Raw genomic sequence first — 19,723 nt, 5'->3', positions numbered from 1 at the left:
TTTTAATCTTCTAACAGTTCTAGCATAGTGAAGATTCTTTGACTTGGCGTAAGCCATTTCTAAGCTACTTCTGCATTACGTTGGTAACGCATGCAAAGGTTTTCTTAAAAAGATTTTCTTAACAAGTTTTACACACTTTTGACACAAATAATTGCGCTCCTTTTTTATATAAATGGAAACTTGTCAAGTTTTGAAATAAATCTTAAGAAAATAGTAACTGCTTTATATTTTTCTCGGTGTAAGAATAACATTAACATTATGTTATTTTTATCACTTTACTAGGTATCGCACATCTTTAACTCTTTTTCTTGGTCGCATCTACTACTATACGAATCCTCATCTAGATGGATAGACCCGCATTGACATATGCAGCTTCAAAAGATTCATAGAAAGCGTTTATAGTTGATTGCATTTTATTGCGAGGTTTTGTGTGTGTCAAACACTGAATGTTATAAATTAATTTCGTTAACACTAAAGGACCAGAAAGTAAATTTGCTTCTTCTTCACACAAGTTTGCAACAATGTTGCAGATGAAAATTGAATAAATGAAAGTGCATGTTGTTAATCTGGACTGATATTGATTAACTGTTGTTACTATCTTCTTCCATATTTCTCAAAGAAAACTAAACTTTTAAAAGATACAAAAAAAAGGCCGAAAAGAACAATGTTGTGCGTTATGTGTTTTGCTGTGTGTTTAAATTTATGAAAATAGACGAGAATACAATAATAATAACTAACATTTCACGGTTTAGAAGAACTATCAGAACTGTCAGGCAAAAGCCTACTGAACTTTGTCAAGTCTACCAAATTGAAATAGTCTTTCACTGTAAACACTTGTCCCAGGAGAAGAAAGGTAGACTTTAGGAAATGAGGAGGTGATTTCTGAAACCAGCTATCTGACCTGAAGGAAGTTTTGAGTAAAGTGCCAAAAACCTTTACTTCGTAATACAGAAGATGTAGAGCAAAATAATCTTCTACAAATTTATTCTTTACGAAATTTTAATAAAATTAAAGTTTTCAAAATAAATATATCTCAAGTCTTTATATTGAAAATTCCTTATTAAAAAGTCGGTATATCTGCTTTTGGAAGTACGAGTATAATTGCGTTATGTCTTCTTTTGGAAGTAAAACTATTAAAAAATTCTTCTTTTGCAGGTAAAATCACGATTTTTTTTTTTAATTTTTTGTAAATAAACCTTTATCAATATCAGTATTTTAGTTTATAACAAGAAACAAAAATACATTTTTATAAATAAAATTGAATTAAAATGCGTTTCTGGACCGCACATACTTGCTCTTGTAATTTGGAGTGTCTATTTTGGTTATTTGAATAGCTCTATATTTAATTTTTTTAAATGATAAGAAATAACAGTCTAAATTTTGAAAAAAATTGGTACGAAATAAGCTAAAAAATAAGTCAATTTTCGCAAAAAACCACAAGCATTATCCAAATTTTTGAGAAAAACTAAAAACACAGATTCTTAATATTATTTACTAAAACCCTTAAGTACACAAAATTTAATTAAAATCGTTAGACCGTTTAGGTCCTAGCACGCTGTACAGATGGACGAACGGAACTAAGTGATGACGAAAACTACTTTTGTAACTCCTCCATCATCGTAATGAGGCATTTTATCATACGTCAAATTGAAATTTTTTTTACTGAAGAGGCCTTATTGGAAAGAAAATTTTGCGTAGGCCATTTTGGAAAAAATATTTGGTGTTCAATAGGCTGTTTTCGAAATAAAGTCGTTTTTTGACATTGAATAACTATCTCTGTGTGCTGTTAAGAAAATTATTTTTGATTGAATCAGACGCGCGTTGAAAAGACCTAAAAAATGACATGCATATCTCATTTTCCAATTTTTTTCCCATAGCTGGAAATCAGCTCCTCAAATGTTGTCAAAATATGAAATTTTGTAGTATGTGTTGACCACCACTAGTATGGGTCCGCCGTTCGATCTTGGCGAATAGTCCTCATATATAATTCGATTTTAGATGTCTACCTTTGCAGTACTAGGTAGTGTGTTCAGACATTTATCTTAAAAGTAGTTCAGTTATTCATCGTTACAATACGATGTTGTTGGGAATTTTTTAAGCTACATCTATTTTTGAAACAAATTATAAAATTTTTGAAATTACCAACGTTTTTTTCTGAGTGTCCTTGGCCGAATATTCGGCGGCCGAATATTCGTTATTCGGCCGAGGAGCGTGGCCGAATATTCGGTATTCGGTATTCGGCCAAACCAATGTTCGCGGCATCTCTAGTTTTAAGCACTTCAGGGTATCACAAGGGATCTACATTGATCTAAGTGTGACGGTAGCAACATCAACTGTCAGCCCATTTAACCTAACCTAACATTTCACGGTTAATAAACATCTCACTCATAGAAATTCAATTTTATCTTTTTGGTACTAGTGATTTTAATGTAATCGCTGGGATATTTAATAAAGATAAATGCCATTTCTACGTTTTGTCAAAAGGTATATTTTTATTATTGATACAAACGATGGAAAAAATGTTTAACATTTAAAGGTTCTACTCTGTCTCGATATTTTGTATTTTGAATACTAGAAATTATTATTACTTGGTCAACGATAAAAATTATTTTTTGTCAATATGTTGATTGAAACTTAAATGGTCACTCGGGTGTATGAGTAATCTTTTTTTTATAATTTTATTTCAATTTGTTTGTGCAACGAACTAATAATTGTGATACCTACTTTTGTGAAAAAAACAAAATATTTTTTAACCGTTAATATTATTTCTGAATTTCCCGTAAAATACGAAGCCGATTTCAATTTGAATTTTTATAAGGAAGGGTTTAAGTAACCCTAAGATAAAAATTTTGCAAGTTTTTCAAAAAACACATTTTTGGATTTAAATTAAATTAATTTTTGAAAAAACGGGTTGATGAATTTTAAAGAACCATTTTTCGTATTAAAAAAAATATTTAAAATAAAAAGTAGAAAACAAAAAAAAATGCACTAAAAAAATGTTTTTTTTTTAACAACCCTGCATTAAGGTTCATATAAGATTCTTATGCTTGATTTTGGCAATATAAGTTGTAGTGCTTGATTTTACTATTAAAAAAAAAAAAACATAGAATCGAAGAAGTATTTGCTATCAGTTACCATATATCACCATATATCACCATGTAGAACCTTTGACCGCAAACTAAAAAAAAACAAGCCACAAGCCACAGAATATTTAAATTATCAAAAGAACATTTTATACGTGTATAGCTAATTTTTGCAGAAAACAAGATTTTATAAATTAGCCATTCAAGATTAGTTTTATTTTAGTCAAGCCAACGAACGGTTGCAAAAATGAACATTCAATATAAATTCATAGCGATTATTGCTATTCTCAGTCAATTTTGCAGTGCAAATAAATATAATATCAGTTTGTCAAATTTGGAAACATGTAACGAGTATTATTTACGAGACAGTGAATATTGTTACGCTGATTTCTTTGAACTTAGTTCTTTAAAACAAAATTCGACAAAAAAAGACAAAGAGTTATTACATTTGAAATTCTACGTTAATACTTCAATGGACGCTCGAATAATGCTCTCAGATATTGATAATCCCAAATCGAATCGTGGTTATGAAATCGGTAGGAGTGACAAAATGGAAATTTTCCATTTGAATTTAATTGTGGAATATAATAATTTTAAAAGAATATTCAACTTTACAGTTATTGGTGATGAGCAAAATTCGATTTCATGGTTAGGTGTTTCCAGGGCTGAAGTACGTGTACCAATCATAGTGAATTCTTCTAACATTTTATCGACTGAAGACCCAATGCCAATTGAAATAATTCAAACAATAGGTAAAAATGGTTGAATTAAGGGTAATTCCATGCAAGGTTTCTGGCACATTTTTTCAATACCTAAGTAAATTAATTTGTTCATTGTTTTAAATATTAAAAGTATTCTAACTATTGGGGTATCTGAGAATATCTTCAAATAAGATGTAACGGGTGTGACTTTAGAAAGTCGCGCCCGTTACATTATAACATTATTGAGATACTAAGTGAGTTGATAAATAAATAGGAGCGGAAAACTTACAAAAATTTGCCAAAACCCTTCCATGTAATTACCCTCAGTTAAAAACATGCTTGAAGTCCTTCTGGAATTGTAATTTTAATTTCAGATGGTGATTTAAGTGTCAATATAATCGGTTATGCAGAGCCACTTTTGAAATATAAAGATACACCTCCTGTGAATGTAAAGTTTCTCAGCTTTTGTACTACTGGACTAAATTCAGCAAAATGGTTCTACGGTTGTCAATTCGATGAATATTGTGAGTAAAGCGTGATTTTTTATCTAGTTTTATTTTTATTTTATTTTATTTTATTTTATTTTATTTTATTTTATTTTATTTTATTTTATTTTATTTTATTTTATTTTATTTTATTTTATTTTATTTTATTTTATTTTATTTTGTTTTGTTTTATTTTATTTTATTTTATTTTGTTTTGTTTTGTTTTGTTTTATTTTATTTTATTTTATTTTATTTTATTTTATTTTATTTTATTTTATTTTATTTTATTTTATTTTATTTTATTTTATTTTATTTTATTTTATTTTATTTTATTTTATTTTATTTTATTTTATTTTATTTTATTTTATTTGTCTAACTTTTTTTTTTTTACTTTTTCAGCCCACGTAGAAAGCCAAAAGATGTCTGAAAATGGAGTTCAAACTGTCGAGTCTTATGTTAACCATCAAAAACTCTCTCCACAACCAAAAGCGATAGGAGCAACCGCAGAAATTAGTCAAGAAGATTGTTTTTATAAACAATCAAACTGCAATGAGAATACTAATGAAAAACAATTCTATTCAATGTTATCTGCTATAGATGCTAAAATGACAAAATTAATGGATTATTTTAATACTAGAGCTGAACCCATTAACAGCCATAATACATTTTTTAATGCTTTAGTTCCAACACTGGACCATTTTGATGATGATCAAGTTATGAAATTTCAAATAGGAGTTCTTGTACTGATGAAAAAAATCAAAAACACTCCAACTGAAGAAGAACCGATAAATGATAGATTGGATGTCATTTTCAATGCCTTCTGAAGACTCTTCGGAGGATTTTTTTTAATTCAAACTATGTATGAATGAACGAATAAATTTATTGAGGCTCAAATTACAATAATAAAGTGTAGAGTAGAGAAAAAAAAAAACAAGAACAGATATTAAGTTTCAAATAACTTACAACATAAATTAATAATAGTGTTTGCTCAATATTAACATTATGTATAAATATTTTAATGGCTAATGGTAAAAAAAAACTATTATCTTAAAGCTTTATTAAAAAAAAAAAACAAAAAAATATTTGAAAAAATCATTAATGAATTTAATAAAAGAATTTTACCAATAATGTAAAAAAAATATGTAAAATATGTTTTTAAAATTATTGAAATACCATTTTCAATGATTTTGATCATAAAACGAAGTATGCCATCTGATTATTTCTTGTAGGTATGAGAAGGAATTTTTAGAAACAAAATATTTGAAAATCGTTAGATTTTTCAAAATAAAACTTGGTACCCCATTTTGAAGAAATAATTAATTAATACCTAACCCTCTACTGCATGAATTATGATCGAAGTGATATAAAAATTTTTTTTACAATTTGTTAGCTTTATTAGGGGTTGAAAAAAGGTATTACATACAAATTTTTATTTTTTTACATATATATACATTTTTGGAAAAATTTTGGAAAGCAAGCAAAAAATTAATAGCCCATATATGGTTTAGTATGCATTCAAGGTATGTTTTGTAAAGTATGTTTTTATTACAATGGACTTTTCTTATTCATGGAATTTATTCAAACTCTTTCTTTTATCACTGTAGCAGAAGAACACATTCCATTTTCTACACATTGTGTACGTCTTCAGTCCGCAAATTTGGCATATTGGCGTTTTTTTTTTTGCCATTCAGGGATATGGTCGATGTTTCCAGTTGACACTGAATTCAACGACTTTTGCCCTTGGTTGTTGTGAGTGAATTGAAGTTTCGGGATAAGATGGGGATGGACTTCCGTGACTTGTATCACAACAAAAAACATTACTGTTAAAAAAAGAGCCAAGTTCTCCTATGTTGAAGTTATGCTGGCAAAAAAATTACTGAAATGTAAAAGTGTACCAAGTTCTAAAGCTTGGCTTTAAATTTGTATAAATAAAATGCTTATTGTTTGCTTGGCAATTTTTCAATTAGCTTTAAAAATCGGTAATATTAAGAAAAATTGTCAAGAGAACAATCAACATTTTATCTATACAAATTTAAAGCCAAGCTTTAGAACTTGGTACACTTTTACATTTCAGTACTTTTTGTGCCAGCATAACTTCAACATAGGAGAACTTGGCTCTTTTTTTAACAGTAATATTTTTTGTTGTGATTTCACTACTTTTTGCAAGGTATTGCTGTAGAACTTAAAATCTCTATAATTGATGAACACTCAGAGAAAATGGGCGGTTACCACGCCACTTGTCTAAAATTCTCTAATTTTAAATTTTTTCTTTTGTTTAAACTACCAGGTCTACCATTCTACCAAATTTTAAGGTTCTACGACAGTTAGAAATGCTCTATAGTATTTGATGAAAATTCAGCAGAAATGGGCGGTTGCCACACCCCTTATCTAAAATTCTCAAATTTTAAATTTTTTATTTGGTATAACTTACTTGCTTTACCATTCTACCAAGTTTTAAGATTCTACGATAATCAGAAGTGCTCTAAAAAATTTGATAAAATTTAGTGAAAATGGGCGGTTACCACGCCCCCTGGCTAAAATTCTAAAATATAAAATTTTTTCCCTTTATATAAACCACCAGCTCTACCATTCTACCAAATTTCAAGATTCTACGATATTCAGAAGTGCTTTATAATAATTGATGAAAATTCGGCAAAAATGGGCGGTTACCACGCCCCCTGGCTGAAATTATCAGATTTTAAATTTTGTTTTTTGTCTAACCTACCAGCTCTACCATTCTACCGAATTTCAAGATTCTACGATAATCAGAAGTGCTCTATAATAATTGATGAAAATTCGGCGAAAATGGGCGGTTACCACGCCCCCTGAACTGAAAATCTCAAATTTTCGATTTTTTCCTTTGTATACACCACAAGTCCTATCACCATGTACAATTTCAAGTTTCTACGACAGCGGAAAGTTCTCCATAATTTTGATGATCTGTCAGTGAGTCAGTTACGGTTTTCGCGATTTTTGAAGTCCTATATTTTAGAAACTACTCATTGTAAAAAGCTGAAATTTTGTGAGGAATTTGGGATCGGCCAGCTCAACAAATGTAGCGAGTTTGAATATTCTGGCATCTTTGGTGTGGAAGTTAGAGGGGGGTCGAAAATGGCCTGAGTTGTTTCCTGTAAATAAGGGTGTAGTGCCAAAGTTGCTAGAGAACTTGGCTGGGCACTACCGTGCCCCTTGATAACCCCCTCCCCTTTGTTTTGTTCCATATCTGCTTTGATCACCTGCCAAAGTTGAAGGTCGTCCTCTTTTTCGTGACATTGTAGGTTTTAAAGATTTGCATATAAGGGCTCGGAGATGGCTTGTTTGATGTTAAAAAGAGCCTGAATCTGATGCTAGATCATCATCACTTCAAAAGCCATCACGAGTACACACTAAAAAATCGTATAAAAATCTGTAATGTATGTCGCCAACGCATGATAACCCATATATGGTGTTTTGAAAAAAATGCCAAAAAAAGACAAAAATTATTATAAAAACAAACTTCGTAAACATATAAAAGTATAATAAATACATACGAAACTTCTTTTTAATTGGATGCAACTTACTTGTTTATTATAAAAAAAAAAACACCGGAAAAGTAAACACTTTTATTCACTGATTTGCACTTTACACATGCTCTTGAAACAATGAGTTTATTTCAGAATCACGACCTTCTTACTGATAATAAAAACCGATTTATTATAAAAAAATAGACGTAGTTTTATTATAGTTTTTTCTTTTTGACATTTGGTGAAATATAACGGAAATAAATCGATATGAAATCGATAAACCATATATGGGTTGGTATGCGGTAGAGGGTTAAAAACGAAATTTTAAAATATTTCACCAACAAAATTGATTTTTCAAAAAAAAAAATAAATAAATAAATAAATTGAAATATTTTTTTAAAATCCAAAAATTTTGTTTGAAGATTTTCTCAAATTTTAATAATAACGGTTCAAATTACGATTCAAAAAATACTTTTTTTATTTAAAAAGTTGGGTCTTATTGGTAACATTAAACACATAAATTTCAATCAAAACTGTTACTTTTATATTTCCGTTATATGGCAGGTACCGTTAGTTTTGCCATAGTTTAAGTTTTCAAAAACTTAACATTTTTTTTTTTATATATTTTAAACTTCAAAATACCTGTCTGTTAATTTTGAATAGAATTGGCATCCCCAGCTTTGATGAAATATAGAAAGAAACCAAAAAAATATGTAAATTTTTGCAAAAAATGGCAACGCCATATTTCCATTCTCCGAATTATTTAAAAAAAAATAAGACTATTTCTTACACCAAATTTAATCGAAATAATTAGAGCGGTTTTCGAGAAAATTTCAATACCTGGATACTAAAGAAGTTTTCACTTAAAAAAAAAAACGGTTCTAATGATTTTCAGATTTTTGTTATTTCCTAAAAATTCTTTGTTTGTTCTTTTGAAGATGAAAACCTTTTAAAGGGATGTTTTTGTAACTTTAATACCAAATTGTATGTTAATTTTAATTTTTTTTTTGTTTTTATTTTTAAATTTCTTATAAATTTTCAAACCTTTAATATGCTAAGCAACTTTTAATATAAGAGCAAGTACGTGCGACCCAGTCGTGCATTTTATTTTGTATCAATTGCACTCTATTTTTTGCATTAGAAATTATAATTTGATCAATATCACATTAATTTAACAAAAATTAATTTGCAAACTTTTTTTCTTGAGAACCCAAAATAAAGTGACATTTTGCTTTGAATACTGGTCTTCATTAAATGGTTTAAGTTAAATTTTACCTCAAGGCTCCGTTTTAATATGAACAGTTTACGACTTGGTGTCCTCCCCAATTACCCTTAATACTCCAAGAAGTGTCCTTAGCATAATAGTCCAGTGCATTTATAATTTGACCAAGCAGTTTGTACCACCCTCAAATTTTTTTTGCCCATTCCATAGAGAATTAGGTGAATTTCATAACCCTGATTTTTCGCACTAGTGAAATTCACCTTTTGGCCGCCATTTTGGATTTTAGTTTTTATTAAATATCTCGACTTCGGTTCATCCTAGGTAAAAATTGGTTACACAAAAAACGTAGACAATTAAATTTCGTGTCTTTTATGTTAAGAACACTTTTTCGATATTCTGAATATTACAAGCAGAAAAATGTAAAAAAAAAACGATAAAGAAAGACTATTTTTAAATTTTGAGTCCTTTTCATCAAAATCATGAAAAAACCTTCCGAAAAAAGATTGTGTACCTTAAAATTATCAACAACTCTGCTATACAACTTTTTTTTTATATCATTATAATTACAAAAGTTATTAATTTTTTTTTATCTTTAAAATTGTAATTTTTTTCCGTTTTTTGTTTTACTTTTTTAGCTTGTAATATTTTAATATTTAGAATATCGAAAAAATATGCTGGACATAAAAGACGCGAAATTTAATTGTCTACGTTTTTTATATTCACAACTTTTATGTAGGATAAATAGAAATCGAGATGTTTAACAAAAACTAAAATCCAAGATGTCGGCCGAAAGGTGAATTTCACGAGTGCGAAAAACACTGGTCAACAAGGTTTTTGCCACAAGAACCAAAATATACTTTTCTAGTAGTTTTTGGGGTGCTGAATCCGAATCTGAATTCAGAAATATTTGATTGGCCTTCGTTTTTGAAATATTACCGTTAGAAAATGTCAAAAAACATAATTTTGGTTGTTTTCGAGGTTATGTTTTTATGTGGAGTAATTAATTGTGAATAAATTTGTAACGGTGCCTATAAGAGCTAGTTTAATTCTTTCAAAAAATGTATAAATCTTTCCGATATCTCTTTTATTGCCCGAGATATTTAAAATTTAAGTAGCGGTCTTTGAATCAGAAACAACACTGGCCAACCAAATTTCACTTTTTTTGCCACAAGAATCAAAATATACTTTTCTGAAGGTTTTTGGGTTGCTGAACTCGAATCCACAATCAGAAAAATTCTATTAGCCTTTGTTCTTAAAATATTACCGTTATAAAATGCAAAAAAGGTTTTTTTTTATAACGGTTATATTTTAAGAACGGAGGCTAATAGAATTTTTCCGATTGCGGATTTGAGTTCAGCAGCTCGAAAACTTTCAGAAAAGTATATTTTGGTTTTTGTGGCAAAAATTCTTTGACCAGTGACTTAAACTTTAGATTAAATTTAGTTTCTCTTTGACTTATTAAATGAAACTTAAGATATCTCGAGCAATAAAAGAGATATCAGTAAAATTTAAACAGTTTTTGAAAGAAGAATATTTGTTCTTATAATAACCGTTACAAATTTGTTTATAATGAATTACTCCACATAAAAACAGAACCTCGAAAACAGCCAAAATTACGTTTTTTGACATTTTCCAACGGTAATATTTCAAAAACGAAGGCCAATCAAATTCTGACTTCAGATTCGGATTCAGCACCCCAAAAACTACTAGAAAAGTATATTTTGGTTCTTGTGGCAAAAAAAAAGTTAAATTTTGTTGACCAGTGAAATCAGTGTAATGATATTCAATTTGATTCAATGAAAATCATAAATGCACTGGACTAGTATTCCTATTTGCTCTATAAGTCTACAAATGTGAGGTATTTTCATGCACTTTTGAGCTTACCGATATAGTGTTTAGATAGAAAAAAAGCTCGATTAAGTAAAATCTTTCAAAAATGTCTCGACTAGCACTATAATTTATTTATATTTTGTACTTTGGAAGCACTGTCATCACTCTATTTGCTTTTGCTCTTGTCCACTTGCTATTACCCGCTAGCTAAGCTATTTGTATCTTGATCGTATTTTGTTTACGTCACTGATTAATCAAGAAATTTTTTTATATTTTTCTCTCTACGATATGAAACTTGTTCAAACTTTCCATGATTAGTTTCCATTCGCCATTCAAAGCATTCAGACATCACTGTCACTGTGTCGGTTTCAATCTTCCATATGAATAAAATGTCAACTTTAATCAGAAAATTGGTGAGCACTGCAAACGCTGCTAAGCCGGTAGCGCCATACAAGTGAGTGAGCAAAAAATTAAAATAAAACAAAAACAAAATATGTAATATGCAAATTTTGTACATTTCCAACTTTCAGTCAAGCTGTTGTTGCCGATCGTACAGTTTATGTGTCTGGATGTTTGGGTTTAGATAAAGACACAATGAAATTGGTCGATGGAGTTGCAGCTCAGACCAGCATGGCTTTGAAGAACATGGAAGCTACTCTCAAGGCAGCTGATTCTGGAATGGATAGAATCGTTAAGAATACCATTTTCCTTAAAGATCTTGAAGATTTTGGAACTGTCAATGAGGTTTACAAAACAAGTGAGTTCCTATAAAAACGATCTTTTTCAAAGAACATTTTAGATAAGATAACAGAGAGTAAGAAAATGCGACCTTTTGAGCGAGCTGTCAAATTGATAAGTCATTATCTGGTACTTTGGAGCTTATCAGCTCTGTGTTGATAGTTAACTAACACTTGATTGTGGTTATAGTTTATAGATCAGCGATCAGCTTGATGTAAACAAGTTTATAAATATTTTTATTTTGTTTTTTTCTCTTTACTTTCTCATTTAGTTTTCACGAAGGAATTTCCAGCTCGCTCTTGTTTCCAAGTCGCTCGTTTGCCAATGGACGCTTTGGTCGAGATTGAATGTGTTGCAATGACTGGTGACGTAAAGACTGTATCGTGACTAGATGATCATGAAGGAGTTATTTCAAGACTTTAAAATGGTTTTGGAAGCTTTTAATGTTATTGTTTTAAATAAATAAATAATTAAAAATTAAAAGAAATCATTGTTTTACGAAAAAATTCTTAAGAATCAGGAAATGTCTTTTTAAGCACTTTTCATAACTAAAAACCGAAAATTCGTATGGCTTATTCCGTGATCTTTCTTTATTAAATAAATGTTATCTTCTTCGCTGGCTATAGGTCTTTTTTCGATTTTATCTAAACTTCTTTGTCGACGTTTCACGTGTGCTTACACGCTTCTTCAGGACTAAGAAAAAATATAAAAAATAATTCTAAAAAAATGCATTTTTTTTTTCTTAGTCCTGAAGAAGCGTGTAAGCACACGTGAAACGTCGACAAAGAAGTTTAGATAAAATCGAATCATAAACGAACTTAAATTATACATGATTTCAATGTATCTTTTATTGCTGATTCTAAAACACGTTAAGGGGGGATATCCCTCTGGAAATTTTTATTTTTGCATTATTACTTGCGATATAGGTACTATATATCAAGTTATGCATTCGTACAAAAAAAAAAAAATTGAGATAACATTTTTATATGACATTACGATGGTAGACAATGCCAAAAAAGTGGGTCCCGGAAGTCCGTCTGTCTGTCTGTCTGTCTGTCAGTCTGTCAGTCTGTCTGTCTGTCTGTCTGTATAAGGAGCTACAGCCTAAACGGATGGGCCGATTGATGTCAAACTTGGTATGTAGCGTTATTTGGCGACTCTCCAGAGGGGTTTTTGGAATTAATTTTTTTGGACCAAAAATAACGGTACTTGTCATATACCGATTTTAGTAAAATTGAAATTTCTCGAAAACGGCTCTAACGATTTTGTTTAAAAAATTCAAATATTAGTTTTAAGCTAAGGTCTATCTTTTAATGAAAAAATTTTTTTTTGAAAATCATTATTAACGGTACCTGCCATAGAACCGTTTTTTTCAAATCTGATTATCTCCAAAACTGCTTTTTCGATTTTAACGAAACTTTTTGTGAAGAAGCATTTATATAATTTAAATATAAGCCAAAAATAAAATTTTGAAAAAAATAATTTTTGGATTTTTAAAAAAATTTTGAAAATTTTTTTTGAAAAATCAAATTTTCGAAAACGGGACATTGAATTTTTTTGAAATTTTGTTTTTAGATGTTGATTAGTGATTTCTATAAAATGGCATACCAACTCTATTTTTAAACTTTTTTTCCAAAAAATTATTTAGGTATAAAAAATTAGTTTTTTAAAAAACGGCTCTAACGATTTTGAAAATTTTTTTTCTAAAATTGCATGTTAATATATCAATCAAAACTGCATACTTGTTTTAGAGGGCAATTTAATATCAGATTTTATTTTATTTTTTTTTTTTAAACGAATTTTATTTTTTTTTTCCAAATTTCTATATAAAAAGTCTTAAAAATTTAAGCAACTTTAACTCTAAGAGCAAGTTCGTGCGACCCCAGTCGTGCATTTTATTTTTTTTTTTGCCTTAAAAATTCATTTATCAACCGAAGAAACTATTTTCAGTGGTCTAAGCCTTAAATGAAGCCTCAAATGCTCCAAGATAGTCCCGAAACCCATGCCCATTGAACCTACCTCAGTACGAAAACGAAAACTTTAAACGCTTTTTCCTCAAAACGCGCTTATTTCCGCGCCGTGCAACGTAACTCAAAAACTAATGAAGCTACCGACTTGAAATAAATTGCAAATTACTCTTTAATTTATTGGCCATTGCATGAACCTAAAAGTTCAACAAAATTTCTACAATAAATATTTTTTTTAACAATTTGTTTATAAAAAAACATTGTGTTTTTTCGTTTTTTTGGTCTCTAATTTTTATTTTACACTTTTTTTTACTAAATGTAGGTTCATGCAATGCGTATAAATATATTTCATTGGAAAAAAAATTCTTTTTTGATTATAAATAATTTTCTGGACCTGGAAATTGCACGGCGCAAACTCGAGGCGTCAACTTTAAAGAGCTGTAGAGCCGCCATTTTGTTTTTTTTTGTACTTCAAAAAAATTGTATCAATGCTTTATAATCTCAATAATATCACATACTTTCCCAAATTTCAATAAATGCTTTCAGTTTTCCAAAAAAAATTATTGAAAAAGCTGTCGTCCAGAGGGATTTCCCCCCTTAAAAATCAAGGCAATCTGCACCTAATCTGGTGCAAGATTAAAATAAGCCTGTTAGCACTAAGTCCGGGGTGGTATTAGGATAATTTTACTTGCTCTATAGGGCAAGTATTGGTTTCGTGTCGAAAAAAAAATTGAGGTTCTAATCAAAAGCAACATTTCGATGATGGAGAATTTCAAAAAAGTGGGTCTCGCAATTCCGTCCATCCGTATCTGCGTCTGTGCGTACATATGTACACATTTCCACAGCCTAAACGCGTGGGCGGATTTTTTTTAAATTTGGTACAGATGATTTTTATTAAATTCTGAAAGTTGATTTTATTTTGTTTTTTTTTTTTCATATCTCACTTAGAAAAAGTACCTCCCATACACAATTTTTTTAAACCAAATAACGGCTCTAACGATTTTGATTAAACTTTGCATACATAATATTCAAAGGAATTGCAATAAAACTGCATTTTTATTTTTTCTAAAAAAAGTCAAATAAATTTTTTTTTCATTTAACAAAATTTTGCCCTAAATGTCGGCTCTTCCCAATGTCAATTTTTTTTTTAATTTATATATAGAGCCAGCTCATAAAATCTACAAGTAAACTTACATAAAAGTACGCGCGACCCAGTCGTGCATTTTATTTAGTGCATATCATTAAATTTCCTCCTTCTTCAAAAAAATACAATTTCTTCCTTTTTGGTACAATAAGCGCCTACATTATTTAAAACACACTTTTGAAAAATGGTTAAATTTTAGTTTTAGTCTTTTTCAGCAGCTAATTTTGTACGAAACGACTTTTTCTATGGAATTCATGTTCGGACAATTGATGACAAGCTCAAAACTAAAATTGAACCATGTTTAAAAAGTGTGTACTAAATATTGAAGGCGCTTATTGTACCCAAAAGGAAAACACACAAAATTTCCAAAAAACGTGGTTTCCCCTTTTGTAAATTATTTTTTATCCCAATGTGTACATTTTTACTTTTTTTAGTTAATCGGTATTTAAGTAATAAGATAAGTTAATAAGACCAAAAAAATGTAAGCTACGAGTAATTCGATAAAAAATTGAGCAAAATAAACCAAAGAGATGTATTTTTCGTATGTGAATGCAATCTAGTCACCTTCTCTGCGCTCTACTCCCGAAATGTTGTAGATAACACGACGAACATTTTTTTTAATAACTTTTGATGACGTACGATCAATAGGTCGCGAGACATTTTGACCATTATAACTTTTTAAGCCGGCACGATATCAATGTCGATTTTTTACATCGCCGTAATAAAGCTGTATACTAAAATTCAGCCCACTTGTAATTATTCAGCAGATAAAACATAAAATTACTTGACTACATACCTAGACCTAATAATGTGTTTTTTTCATTCTTTTTGTATTGTTTTCATTCTTAATTATAAACCTTCATGCTAAATGTAGGTACTATACCATAACTTTAAAAAAGGGTTTTCGGTAGAAGTTTTGCTGCTGTTTTAATAATACGAGTTCACAGATGAAAAAGAGGTAAGTACCTACTACTTTTTTTCAGAAACGTCAGATTGCCTTGATTTTGAGGTTTTTGTTTTTGGATCAACATTTAAAAAACTACCTTAAAATCATGTATTATATTGTCGGCACAACGCCAAAACCGCGAATATGCATTTTTGGACATTTTCACTTAAATGTGTAATTTTACTTTTTATCGGTCCTTATTCACTACGTTGATCCCAATCCTCCATCAGTTATCTAGAAATCTAATCTATCAATTTCCGTTGCACGAGTTTCCAAAACTTTGAAGCCGTTTTTCTCAAAACTACAATTTTGCAGCTTCGTGGTTTTGGCTTTGTACCCACGATATGTACATACATATATAGTACCATTTTGCATTATGTATTTGTAATTTTGAAAAATTTGAAGTGAATTTCTTATAGACTTTTGAAGTACGTTATAGAATGCGAAAACGAAGATTGAGCAAACATTAATTTTATTAGCGTTCATTCCAAGGTTGAACCCATATTTGACTGGGCATAAGGGGTAACCCTTGTCTCTTAAAGCTCTATTCATAATATTGAAAACAAAGTTTTTTGGGGGTCTTGTTCCTGATATACATTATACATAAGTATTTTAATCAACCTTTTTTTTTTCTTTCACCTTTCTGTCAAAAGTCAAGTCTACTCTAATTGATATTGATTTATTTCAACACAACACTACAAAGAACCTTAGCCCTTAACCCTGCCATAAAACACAAAACCTATCGACCTTCATGACCACCATACAAAACAAATTTCTTGGCAACTTCAATGCTTGTGTTTTTTGCTATCAAAACTAATTTCCCGAGCAAATTTATGCAACAAGAATGACAAAGGTCAAAGCACACATATACGCTGTCACACAATGCGCGTTACGGTTCATGTTTTTTTTTTTTCCTTCGCCCTAACTACAAACTTGCACTCCTTCTAAGTTTTATAGTTTGTCGTAAATCAAAGGCCAATAAGTGCAATTTCCGTTTGGACGAACAAAATAATAATGGGTACATTTCCTTCCCCAAATAATTTATAAACACTACCATTATAAAGGTCCTCGATAAAGTGCCTCTCCTCAACTTTGTAAGGTACTATGTGTACTACCTATTTGAAGTTAGACATTAGTAAGTACCTACAAACGGGGACCCGTTTTACGATATGGTCTATGAATTGCTTACAATTTAACAGTTTTTTTTGCTGCTGCTGCTGTTGTTGTTTGGTAGTTCAAAAGCTTTAACCACGTTGAATTGCAAACAGTGCACACACAAGGTGAGAATTGCATTAGCCTCCCATAAACACGAACGTCAAATTCGTGCCACAAAGTGCTTGTTTTGCGTGTCGCCACCACGACTACCGTCGACCGACGACGACTGTGTCGGCAAAGAAAGATACCAACAACAACAAAAAAAACTGCCTACAATACAATACTATTTGCTGCCAAAGCTAGCACTTATGGCAGATGATTTATGCGGCAAAGCGATAAACTGACGAAATTAATCGATCTACATTTTTATAGCACCTGGATATAATGATATGGTTACTTACAACCTAACCATGCTCAAGCTACTGTATAAAGTTGAAGAACCATAACGTATTCCTACCAGCTCATCAAACGATAGCACGACTTTTAAGCTTCTTCTTCTATACTTCTTCAATCCGTTCCGTCCGTGTCGCATCTCATCATCATCGCTGCGTCACGTCGTAGTCGTCATCGTATCACTCGTTTCGTACACAATTCAAAATGCCTAATGGAGCGCACAAAAAATAGAAGAAGCAGAAAAAAACACCTCTGTGGAACACGTTCCGTGTTGCAAAGTGGCAAGCTCTAAGCTCAAAGGAATCATTCAGTTTAATTCAATCAGCGATTTGATTCGTGTTTGCGATACTCACTGTTGGCTGCACTTAAGATACGACGTGTCTATACGCTATACAACTTGGTACATTGGTGCAACGAGCGACGTGCAACGAGCGACGTACAACTGCCACTAGTGTCATTTGCAAAACTGTCAAATCATTACTCATAGGCTCGATTGGGCTGGCTTTGATTTAGCCTACCAACGAACCCCGATCAATAGAACCTGGCAATTGGTGGTTTTTTGTATCGCTCGTGTGCGGCAGACATAGACACTTAATGTCTGAAACGGGGTAACCTGTTGTTTTTTATCCTTCTTTCCGGGGGATAGGTGTATGCAAAAGTAATAACGGTAATAACAACTGATTTATTAGTAATAACTGAGGTTATGATGGCTAATTATGACAACAGAGTGATATTGTTGTTTGTTGCTGTTAAAATGGTTGAAGCATGTTGAAGGTTTTTTTGTTGGTTGACGAAGCGAAAGGTTCACTTGACCAGTAGACAGTTTTTGTTGGAAGTTTATGATTCATACAAAAAATGGACTACATTTAGCACACAAGTTTACTGCGGTATAAAGGCGTGTAATTTGCGGAAATCGTTCATTTTGCAGATAATAAACATTTTGACATTGTATTTATTAAGACTTTTTGAAGTATTAATTTGTACCCTTCAGTTGACATTAAAGGTTTATTATTTCGATGGTATGTGTCAGACAGAAATTCAGAAGAAGCAGAAGCAGTACATTCTCGATTAACGCTACTAATTAAAACAAGGGTGGTTGCAATGACCGAGTAAATATTTTTTAGACCATTTTATTTTATTTACAAAAAACCGTTTTTACTGACTTTACGAAGTAATCTATCAATATCTCAGTAAATTTTTTAACAATTCTCAATGTGTTATATGTTTTTGGAAAGACCTTAGACCTTTTAAATGATGTATAGAAGTCTATTGTTTAAACAAATTAAGTGCATGTTTTTATCACTTAAATCTTGAAAAAGTGATTTTCTCCTCAATTTTTTCAACTTTACCCATTTCTTATTGCGCAGTAAAAAAAAACAAAAAAAAAAGTAGCCACAAATTGGTGTATTGTTTTATTGAATGTGACCAAAGCTTCGGAATCTATGCTACCTTTTCGTAACTAGAAAATATGGTAAATCCTGATGTGTATTGCAAGGTGGACAATAGGGTGCTCGTTATTTTAAAATAATTAGAATTTGTATGCTCCTAAGATCTTATATGGTTGGAAATAAACTAAAAAAAATATTCCCTAAGTTTCAATTCTCTAACCTAATTTTTTTCAGACTTTTTCAAAAATCGCTTTTTTACACGTTTAATGCCAAAAAACACAAATAAATAAGCGTAGTATGTTTATTTAAAATGTACATATATTCAATTCATAGTAATAAACTAGTTGTGTATTCATTCTTCAACTTACATCGATATTAAAAAAACGTGTTCCCGATTTAAGAAAAAGTACTGTAGTAAATATATAAAAAACTAGTTCATTATATAACTTTGAACTGTATATACATATTAAATATATACATACTTTGCTTATTTGTGAATAAAAATGTTATTCCCATAAGAAACTTCAACCGCTTGGCGGCATGGGTTAGAATTAAGTTAGAGACTTGAAACTTAGAGAATATTTTTTTTAGTTTATTTCCAACCATATAAGATCTTAGGAGCATACAAATTCTAATTATTTTAAAATAATAATTCAGTAAAACAATACACCAATTCGTGGCTAAACATATATTCTTTCAGAATATAACCTTACTTTATTTTTGTTTTGTTTTATTGTGCAATCAAAAATGGGTAAAGTTGAAAAAATTTAGGAAAAAAACACTTTTTCAAGATTTATGTGATAAAAACATACACTTAATTTGTTTAAACAATAGACTTCTATACATTATTTAAAAGGTTTAAGAACCCTCTTTCCAAAAACATATAACACATTGAGAATTGTTAAAAAAATGACTGAGATATTGATAGATTACTTCGTAAAGTCAGTAAAAACGGTTTTTTGTAAATAAAAAAAAATGGAGGGCTCCAAAAATATAACAAAAATATTTGTATGCATTATTCGACCATATGAACAGCCTACTCTATGTAATTTGTCGGGTGTATTTTCAGTGTCGCACTGTGTTATTTTATTTCAAAAAAATGGGATATTTTTGTTTAGATTTTTTAGTTTGTTAGATTTTTAAAATTGACATACATTATATTATTTTC

The 19,723-nt window shown here is 30.2% G+C and overlaps 2 protein-coding genes across 2 annotated transcripts; both read left to right on the top strand.

The window, feature by feature from the left end:
• The first annotated feature begins 3,321 nt into the window (after nucleotides 1-3,321).
• LOC129907325 (uncharacterized) lies at nucleotides 3,322-5,203 on the top strand. Its single transcript, XM_055983452.1, has 4 exons — nucleotides 3,322-3,619; nucleotides 3,701-3,835; nucleotides 4,159-4,308; nucleotides 4,669-5,203. Exons 1-4 carry the CDS (start codon nucleotides 3,331-3,333, stop codon nucleotides 5,091-5,093), a joined length of 999 nt encoding a protein of 332 aa, XP_055839427.1. The 5' UTR covers nucleotides 3,322-3,330; the 3' UTR covers nucleotides 5,094-5,203.
• A 5,927-nt stretch (nucleotides 5,204-11,130) lies between these two features.
• Nucleotides 11,131-12,049, top strand: LOC129905147 (rutC family protein UK114). Its single transcript, XM_055980551.1, has 3 exons — nucleotides 11,131-11,278; nucleotides 11,355-11,581; nucleotides 11,834-12,049. Exons 1-3 carry the CDS (start codon nucleotides 11,205-11,207, stop codon nucleotides 11,947-11,949), a joined length of 417 nt encoding a protein of 138 aa, XP_055836526.1. The 5' UTR covers nucleotides 11,131-11,204; the 3' UTR covers nucleotides 11,950-12,049.
• The last annotated feature ends 7,674 nt before the right edge of the window (nucleotides 12,050-19,723 follow it).

Source organism: Episyrphus balteatus, chromosome 1 (assembly GCF_945859705.1).
Source record: "Episyrphus balteatus chromosome 1, idEpiBalt1.1, whole genome shotgun sequence".
NCBI classification, from domain to species: domain Eukaryota; kingdom Metazoa; phylum Arthropoda; class Insecta; order Diptera; family Syrphidae; genus Episyrphus; species Episyrphus balteatus.
Note: the sequence above shows the minus strand (reverse complement) of the source record. Positions and strands in the feature narration are given on the sequence as shown.